The sequence below is a fragment of the Pavona decussata genome, unplaced genomic scaffold, assembly GCF_977016875.1.
Source record: "Pavona decussata unplaced genomic scaffold, jaPavDecu1.1 SCAFFOLD_158, whole genome shotgun sequence".
NCBI lineage: Eukaryota > Metazoa > Cnidaria > Anthozoa > Scleractinia > Agariciidae > Pavona > Pavona decussata.
Window position 1 is genome coordinate 809,174 of NW_028145570.1, and position 10,560 is coordinate 819,733.

A 10,560-nucleotide genomic window follows, 5' to 3' on the forward strand; every position below is an offset into this window, starting at 1 on the left:
TTATCTGCTCATGGTTCTCCTTGGAGCCTGAAATATTCTTCTGCCAAACTTCAAATCATTGTAGCTCATTGTCAAATGTAAACAAAATCAACAAAAACATTCATCCCCATTGGAAACTGTGGTCCCTTGAGAAGAATTCTGCATGATGATTGGTTTATTTTGGGGGTGTGCGTGTTGACGTGTCACGAGCGCCCTCGGTCAAAATCTTCCGGTCTGCGAACTTTGATCACCTTCATCGCACATCTCGAACATTGTAAAGATGGCTGCCGTGAACGAATCCAGAGATACTCTGTGTTTATTTGATGTAGATGGCACTGTTACTCCTGCCAGATTAGTAAGTTGAATATGACGTTCTGCTTTTTTTCGGGCAAAGGCTTAAATTAGGTGGTTGTTGCTAAATTCTCTTCGTGTAGCATAGTATTTATCTGAAGACCTCCTGCTCAATCCGCGGATCCGGCTTAGGTTTTTCTCTTTTATTCCAGGTTGTCACCCCCGAAATGAAGGAATTTATGAAGAAGCTACGTAAGAAGGTTGTAGTTGCGTTAGTTGGAGGTTCCGATTTTCCAAAACTTGAGGAACAGATGGGAGGAGACAACGGTAAGCTACAAGAACTGAGATTAATATGAAAGCTCGAGTAAATAAAATAAGCTTAAGAATGCTGCTGATGAACTAGCCTTGTAAAGATTCCCTGGAAAGGAGTTACAGAGTAACATGTGCATAAACTTAAATCGACTGTAAAGATCCCTTTTTTTTTAAACAAGCCATACTTTAAAATTTACTAAAATTCAGAAAAGGTTGACGTTCAAGGTTATGTTCTCTAGTTCTTGACACTAGTTAACGAAACGATATTCTCTCTCAATCCCCAGCGACCAGTTTGTACGATTATGTCTTTCCTGAGAATGGCCTTGTAGCTTATAAGAATGGAGAGCTGATCCACAAGCAGGTAGGTTTACTCAAGGCTCTTTAAACTTTCCATTAAAATAATATCAGTATATGAGATGAACCAATGCTAATTGACACCCTCCACAGGGAGACACAGTAATGCTGTGTTTGCACTTGAGCTTTTTACCGAGGTATTGGAGTTTACTTACCTAGGTAAATATTTTCTGTGTGTAAAGGCCAACTGAACGCTTGGTAAATTCCGTCTGAGACAATAGAAATTTCACCAAGGTAAAAGTTTGATTAACCCTGTGAACAGGCATGGTTTAGGTTGGTAACCAAGGTTGAGATGACAAAAATATCCACTTGCGGACACATAGTATTTCACATTCCGTGGTGTCCAGATTGTGTCAGTCTCATTTAATCACATTTTCACTACTTCATTTTCATGTTAACTTTGTTTTTGATATACCTACAAGTCAGGGCAAAAAAAATTCTTTGAAAATTTCCTTGTAAAAGGGTTTCAAACCAGAATTGGTTTCTCGGCCATGATCATGCACGTCTAGCATGCCTTGTCTTTCAATGAGCATTTTGAAGCAAAATTAATCGCTTCCACCTTGACTTCTTGAGGTGCTGCAAAAGTAAGAGCCGCTGAAATCTTGAGACCTGAGTTTGCAGCACAAGAACAACAACAAAAACCGTGAGGACTACAAGAGCCACAGCTTCTCTTACAAACACAGGCATTTTTTGCATGGATTTTAAAATTTGCCACCAATTCAATTTGATTGTGATCGTGATTGATGAGAAGGTTTACCTTGGTTATTTCAGCCAGTATAAGCACTGTACAAATGTACCAAGGTTTAGTCAGTTAATGTTTACCTTGGTAAATGCCCAAGTGTAAACACGGCATAAATGATGTTAATATAAAAAATACTTTCATTATGCATCTGTCAATTCCAGCTATGCTCATCTTCCCAACCTCCCCCCAGGCAATTGTGAGGCATTTTCCAACACTGTCCATCCCGGGGGTCCACCCAATTAACCTGGGGCATTTGACCATCTCACTTTTTCACCTCCCAGTATTGTCACTCTTTTTAATGACCAATTCATCTGCAAATACAGTAAGTTTTCTTGTTGAATTCATCTAGATAGATAGATAGATAGATAGATAGATAGATAGATAGATAGATAGATAGATAGATAGATAGATAGATAGATAGATAGATAGATAGATAGATAGATAGATAGATAGATAGATAGATAGATAGATAGATAGATAGATAGATAGATAGATAGATAGATAGATAGATAGATAGATAGATAGATAGATAGATAGATAGATAGATAGATAGATAGATAGATAGATAGATAGATAGATAGATAGATAGATAGATAGATAGATAGATAGATAGATAGATAGATAGATAGATAGATAGATAGATAGATAGATAGATAGATAGATAGATAGATAGATAGATAGATAGATAGATAGATAGATAGATAGATAGATAGATAGATAGATAGATAGATAGATAGATAGATAGATAGATAGATAGATAGATAGATAGATAGATAGATAACTGGGATGGAATAATATGGGATACAATAATATGGGAAAAAAGACCTAGTAATAACTCAGACTAAATTTGGCCTCAATAAGCTTAGATTTTATTGAAAATAAGATAAGAAATGAAGAAAATAAAACATTTTTTAGCTACTACCCCACGGCATTTTAACAACTACTTTTTCCCGGCTATAGGGCATTTGCCAGTTTATTTAAAAAAAATCCTGATTCCCAGGGATTGGCCCAGGGGGAGGGGGGAAATGAGCACTTTTGAAACTGACAGATGCATTGATGATAGGTTAAAATTCTTTTAAGTATATTTGCTTCTATGATTCATGGTAATTGTTACCTGTAATTACTTGTCAGATTAAATTTGCCAACAAGGCTATGAAAAATAATCAGCAATCTCCTAGTTTGCCTTCTTGTGCGAGTGAAATGAAAAAAATGACCTATAGATAATTATTGCTGGTGATCAATTTATTTTATTGTGTTGAGTGTAGAAAATTGTTGTTGCTGAAAATATCCATACCCCTCCCATGCAAGGTCTGGTTGGATCCACCTTACCCCTCTGGAAATTCCAATTTAGCTTTATACTTTCTTTTAAAAACTATGGCTTTTGAGAAATTGCTAGACTAGTGTTCCTGTATTGACAACACAACCCTACTATCCCAATTTCCCATCTTACACAGCATTATACCCAACCAGAAGTGAAATTTGGACGCTTTTATAAGCCCCAAATGTGGGAAAGAAAAATTGATAAGGAATTCTTTTTTGTGCAATGGAATAAATGTGAGGGAACCTTTTTATTTTACTAGTAATTGGAAGGTCTTAGGTTTGACTCCTGATAGGAGCACTCAGAATTTTTTCCGAGTATGCCTGTGCCCTTTATTGAATAACGCATCATTCGAATTCTTTCTTGATTTTCATTCGATAACAACATGAAGATTTGGTGAAGCAAATGAAAAAATTCGGTTGAACACGCTTTATTAGGTCACATTTCGAAACCTTCCTTCACAGTAGTGATTTCCTTTTTTTATTTTCCCCTCACTCTAGATCTCTTTATAAATTATTAAGAGAGTTTGAGATATAATAATAATAATTAATAATAATTAATATTTGTATGGCGCAAATTAGCATGTGCATATGATCAAATGCGCCTAACAAATTGTATATGTAAAAAATAAAAATAATCATTTAAGTAAAAATAGTTATATAATAATTTTATCAGAATAAATATGAGGAAAAGTGTTTCATCTGATTTCAAACACGAAATGAAGATGTGGTGCTGATTTTTTTAACCAACTTCAGTGTGCAGGAAATTGAATGAAAAATTCTTGCAAGTGTTCAGTACAGCTTCTCAAACCATAAATAATTATTATTTGAGAAATTCAAAGTTAAAAGTTTACCAATTTTTTTCATAAAAATCTCACATTTCTCTTACTAGTTGTGTACACTTTTAGCTGTTTGAGCAGTTGATTGTTCCCACTAATTTGTGCTAATTATTGTTTTCTCTGTGCAAAGAGCATCAAGCAATTTATGGGCGAAGAAAAGCTTAAAATATTCATTAGCTTTTGCTTGAAATATATTGCTGATTTGGACATTCCTGTAAAGAGGTAAGTTTGATAACTTTTTTGTTCAAACACTTAAATGTAACACTTGTTTGGCATACAGATTGATTATCAAGCTCATAGTTCTGTACTTTTTTTTATCTTAAGGCTGAATTTTTAAGAATTATATTGCTACCACTAACTTAATTAGCTGAGATTAGGAACGCTTCATACAATACAATGCAATATTTATTTTGCCATATACACAAAATTTACAGCACAAGATGGAAAAATGAAGAAAATAGGCTGTTTCTTGATTTTCATTTTATAACTATTTTGCATTTAAATAGCTAAATAAGTAAGGATTTAGAGTCAAACAATTTAAAATAAAAATTAGTGAGAAGAGACAGGATGTCTTTGAAAAGTAGTTTCTTTTCACTAATAATAAATAGCTAAATGTTCTCAAAAGTTAATTTTTTTTTGTTATTCCAACTGTAGTGTTGTTTTTCTCCCCTTAGAGGAACATTTATTGAGTTTCGTAATGGCATGATAAATGTTTCACCAATTGGACGGAACTGCACACAAGAGGAAAGGATAGCATTCTTTGAGTATGATAAAGTAAGTGGAGTATTTAACACTGTCCCACACTGCAAAGGAATTACAGAAAATATGTGCAATCTAAGCCAGACTTACCACAGAGTACTGTTGGCACTTGCTGTGAAAAAAAAGGGATTTGGTACATGTATTGAACACAACAAAGTCATATTTTGGCATGGAAAATTTACATTTGATATCAAATCTGGTGTGCCAGCTCCTTGCATGTGCAGTTGAAAACCCTTTTGAACAAATCAAATGAAACCCCAGTGGTTTTAGGGTTATGAGCGTTTTAACAGTGGACATTTCGCATGTGACTTGCTTGATCAATGTATGGTTCCAGAAAGTATCAATAACATGAATGAGAAAAGGGCATCAAAATCACAAATCTTCCACCAACATTATCAAAAGGAGGGATTTTATGAATGTTTGAGTTCGCAACAAATTAGACAGACTTTTCATAACTGCTTTGCTGGGGGGGGGGGGGGGGGGACGAGTTGTGGGGGCATGACCTTGCCCTTCAACAAAGCAGTGTTTGCTTATTTGCTTTATAGAGTTTGTGTGGTCAGCAATTCCATGGCAACTTGTTTAATTGTGTCTTTGATGTTTCTTTGATAATGACCAGCAAAATTGTTTCATTTTTGCTCATTCTGTGATGCTGATGTGGGCCTACAACTACATGTAACTAAAAAGAAACCTTAATGGCTAAGTGCTCACTAGTATTAGTTACAGTTGAAAATAGTTGCATAAAAGAAGAAACAAAAATGAAAGGGAAAAAAATCTCGCGAGCTCTTCTACAGTTACAGTTTGCTCTTCAACTTGCTGTTCAGTGCAACAACTCCATATGAGGGGCCTTCTGGAAGATAGACTATTCCTCCCAAGTTCCATGTTGGTTCAATTGTACTCAACAAACAAGCCTTTGCACTTTAATTCAGTGAAAGTATAAAATGGTAGGCCTTGTTCAAGACATTAAAAGCTCCAACCACCAACCTTCATTTATATCAGTATTTAAGGTCTTGCCAACTTAAACATTCCAAAACATTACAATCCAAAACATTTTGTTGAATTTTGTGAATAATTCTGGCGGCTTTAACATGCAGGCTGTCAGTTACGGTGTTGCTCCAGACAGCAATGCAATAAATGTAATAATTTTGTAATATATTTCTTCCAACAGTTTTGGTGGTACATGTAAGTAGCTTATCCTCTTCAAAACACGCATTTGACTACTTTACGCCTTATGCTCCTTGTCCACATGCTTTCTCAGTCTGCACAAGTCTGTTGTCTACAGGTACACCAAATAATTTTGTTTTGTGAGTAAATTCAATTTTTTCCCTCTCTGCTACTTTCTCTTAGGTTCACAAAGTCAGGGATAAATTTGTGTCTGTTTTGAGGGAAAAGTTTGCAGATTATGGACTGCAGCTCAGTATAGGAGGTCAGATTAGTTTTGATGTGTTTCCAAAAGGCTGGGACAAGACATATTGCCTCAAACATGTGGAAGGTGATGGTTACAAGCAAATTCATTTCTTTGGTGATAAATGCTACCAGGTACTAAATACTTAAGTGCTTAATAAACATTGTTTACTTATGGACCAATAACCCTATATACCCTGTAAGCCAAAATAGCTTCCATTTCAATTGTTTGCAAGGTAAAAATAAATAAATGTTCTTTTGATTTTTGACGGAAAGAATGAGGTACATGTACATGTGCATGTAAGAAGGTCTAATGTGAACACGAACAATAGTATTATGTTAAAATGGTAGCCATTTTGGAAAAAGCTCCATGCTCTTTAAACATGTACTTCTTTTGATGAAGTTTTAGAAGAAACCCGAACTACACTGTATCATGACATAACAAGCCATTTCAAAGGATTTTGATTATATGAAGAACAGTTCTGATTGATTCACTGTGTTTCTGGGTTGTAATGAGTGGCCGCTTGTTACATGTCAGGGTTTTCAATCAATTGAAAAATTTTCTTTAAAGAAAATAGCCAGAGATTTCATGTACAGTAACTAAAGTATGTACAAGTGGATACCTTACTAGATTTTATAACACATACCTGCAGAAATCTTGGCTGGAGCAAAGTCTTTAAGAGCTTAAGATTTTTTGGTGCCGTTTAAATTTCAGGTTAAAAATGAGCTTAACGAGCAGATGTTTATAACAAGTAGTTTGCTTCCTCTTCCCTCTTGACATTAGCTGGATGTTCATCGCTGTGATTCATGTGGAGCATAAAATTAATCTTGTACCCAAATGAATAATCAATAATTGATTAGTCATTTGGGCACAAGATTCATGCTATTTAAAACGCTGTCTTGTTCTGATTAAGATGATTCTCTAACTAGTAGAAAGCTAATTAACAGCAATTCGACGTACCAAGTCAATTTACTTGTAAAATTATTTGGGCTCTGCACCATAAGGACGTGCTGGAGTAACTTTTTTTAAAAAACATTTCACTTTATTTCAGGGAGGAAATGACTATGAAATCTACATAGACGAGCGAACCGTAGGACATAAAGTTACTTCACCAGAGGATACCATGAACCAGCTTAAGGAACTGTTCTCTATCAGCTAAAGTATACAGTTTTATGGCATAGTTACAGTATGTTTTAGAACACTACAAATAGTTTTAGTTAGTAGAGACATCTTATAGTAACTCACTAACTTGGTAGTAATAAATTAAAATTATATTAAAACTTAAAAGCTTTTATTTGGAGAAGTTGTATTTAGGCTACGTAATTTCATCATCATCATCAGTATCATTATTTGTGGCTACAAATATTCACATAGCCTACAGCTGTATCATAATGTTTGGACTATTGCAATTTCTCTTATTTACTCAAATTGTCAGAGAATCATCGCCATCTCTGCAGTTGATGTGTATAAACTGCAAACGGTACGCCAACCTAGCTCAAAAAGCTGGGAAAAAGATAGTCAAGTTAGTAACTTGAAAGATTATTACAGATAAAGGAAGTGCCTCAACTGTGATAAGTAAAACTTTGTATAATTCTGAACTTCACAAATGTACCTTAATATTTTAACATTTTCACCAAATGCAGCATTTTTTCCCAAGATGCACTATTCGCATCCTCATCGCCAGAAATATAAATTAAATTTTGCAGCTCTCAGATCTCAGACCTGTAAAATTTTGGACAAGTTTGTGTCCAAAATGAAATCCATCTCAAAGTCTTTCGGTTTTACAAAGTAAAAACATTATTTTAAGGGGTAACATACTTCTTAGTTAACTAGTAAAAGCAATATTGTGCCAGGGCAGCCCGGATAGGGCGGGCTTCAATATGACACTGAAAAAAACGCTTGTGTCCCACTACCATAACTGCATCACCAAAAAAAAAGGAATAGCCCCATACAAATTAAAAAACACTTCAGTAAAATGCTGGAAGTATGCTTAAAGTCAGAAAGCCGTAACCTAAGATCATTAACGAGCAATGCGCAGTTTATTATTGTCAATGTGGTCTGGTGGTCTGCCGTAAAATTCCGAATAAATGACTTTTCTGTGGGGTGGGGCTTATTTTCGGACAGTGGAGGGGGTCGGGTGCTTATTGAACTAGGTAATTTTGCTTTTAAAAGTTGGTCGGGTTTGACAACACTAAGCTAACAGCTGATACAGTGAAGTCTTAAGAGCCCATGGGTTTACAGTCGGGGGTATTACTTGAAGGATTTTAGTCCTTGAAAAATTTTTAAAGGGGGAGGGAGGTTGTATTTAGAATTTTACACAGGCGCGTGTGTGTAGATATTAGTTACACCAAGAGACATCTACATTAACGCGTTTTGAACACAGCTCATGACAACTGGGAAGCACACACGCAAAGAGCATGTTGTTAAAACGGGATTGAACTATGCCAACTAAATCCCATTGCCTCATTCATGAGATGTTGCTAATCTAACCAACTTTGAACATGTAATCAACCTCTATGATGGGCGCGTAGTTGTTTAATAATATTATATAACTTCAGAACCCAAAAATGTCAATTATTTCCCTCTAATAAAGTTATCTTCACTTTGAAACTGCGTACTGTCATTCTCTGTTTTATATAATGATGTCAACAACATCGAAACGTGGTTTAAGGTTAATTTTAGAATTTGCAAGATAAAAAAAATCCTCAACAGTATACACAGACTAACCTTAGGAATACAGGCATTAAAGGGACAGACCATAGTGTTTGTATTACAGGAGTGTCCCCATTACAGAGGAAAAAGGATTTAACCTCAGTAGACCTACACCCTACAAAAGCTCTATTTTCAACTGGACCCTGATAATCTGCAGCTCTATTTTTTGTTTAGGGTTGGGAGCATTGTTCTGTTGTTCGTTCCTTTGTCCTATCGACCAACCATGTAAGACGTTCCAAACGGTGCAGGTCGGCCACAAAACCGAGTTTAATGGTCTAGCTCTCACGGGTCGCCCGTAGCTCACTGAGATCCGATCTCGTAATCGGTAGGTCCTAGTTTCGACTTCAGTTGGGAGAACTGAGATTCCCTTGTCTGAATATAACTATGTCACTGACTGAAAAAAATGAAATCATCTATCATTTATTTACCAGGCTTAAGCATAACATCACATTTACTGAGGACAAGTTTCTATGACATTTGGTGTTGACCACATGGGTATCTCGAATATGGAGGTGTCCATATTTTTAGGATGTCTAGAAGGTGCGGTTTGACTGTAAATGATTACAACATAAAGTTGGAATGTACTATTGAAGTAGTAGTAGTAGTAGTAGTAGTAGTAGTAGTAGTAGTAGTAGTAGTAGTAGTAGTGGTGGTGGTGGTGGTGGTGGTGGTGGTAGTAGTAGTAGTGGTAGTAGTGTAGTAGTAGTACTAGTAGTAGTGGTAGTGGTAGTGGTAGTGGTAGTGGTAGTATTTAAAACAGCTAAAATTGCGAAAATTAAGAAAAGAAAAGATAAAAAACTGAGAAATTCGATCTCATCCTACAATCTAGCCAGTTGTTTATCGATTTCAAAGTCGGTATCTGCAATTATTATTATTATTATTATTATTATTATTATTATTATTATTATTATTATTATTATTATTATTATTATTATTAGCTTGGAATATGTTAATGTGAATATATAATGTGAATTAGAACTTTTACTTGTAACTTGTAAATAGCTTGGAAAATGAAAATAAAGATTATTATTGATTATAAAAAAAGATTATTATTTTTATTATTATTATTACTATTATTATTGCTATTATAAAGATTTTATTATTATTATTATTATTATTATTATTATTATTATTATTATTATTATCATTATTATTATTATTAAGTGTAACCCATTATTATTATTACCCATTATTATTATTACTCCAAGTGTAACCAGGGAAAAGCAACATCGACAATCTTTAAAGAGCAGGAAGAGGAGAAAAAGCGGAAGTACCAACAGAGGGTGCTGGACGTTGAAATGGGATCTTTCACTCCCCTAGTTTTTGGAACCAACGGTGGGATGGGAGCCGACTGCAATTGCTTTCTCAAACGCCTAGCCGAGAAGCTCTCAGAAAAGAATGAGGAACCTTATCACATTACTATCACTTGGATTAGAACATTGCTTTCTTTTGAGATTTTAAGGTCGGTACACACATGCGTAAGAGGCTCCAGGACACCTTTTCACAAAATTCCATTTGGGGATTTCATTGATGACTGCCGCTTAAACGCTAGCCAAGCGTGTCTCCGCTAATTTTAGAAAGTGAATGATGGCGTGACGTTGTAAATTAGTATTTTAGGATCTTTTTAACAACTTTTTTTTTATTTCATCAAAATTTTAGTCTTACTATTGTTAAAAAATTGTGCTTGAAAATAGCTCTGTTGTGCTTGGAAATAGTCGCTTTTTTTTAATCGAAATGAATTTTAAATATTGAATTGTAAATAGGTTTTAATAGCTCTTTTTTCTACTTTTAACTTGTAAATATCAATTTTGCTTGGAATATTATTATTATTATTATTATTATTATTATTATTA

At 34.7% G+C, this 10,560-nt stretch overlaps 1 protein-coding gene across 1 annotated transcript; it reads left to right on the forward strand.

The window, feature by feature from the left end:
- Positions 1 to 209: 209 nt before the first annotated feature.
- On the forward strand, positions 210 to 8,608 carry LOC146465009 (uncharacterized). Its single transcript, XM_085129055.1, has 7 exons — positions 210 to 334; positions 483 to 597; positions 867 to 943; positions 3,965 to 4,056; positions 4,509 to 4,608; positions 5,938 to 6,129; positions 7,047 to 8,608. Exons 1-7 carry the CDS (start codon positions 260 to 262, stop codon positions 7,152 to 7,154), a joined length of 759 nt encoding a protein of 252 aa, XP_084985181.1. The 5' UTR covers positions 210 to 259; the 3' UTR covers positions 7,155 to 8,608.
- The last annotated feature ends 1,952 nt before the right edge of the window (positions 8,609 to 10,560 follow it).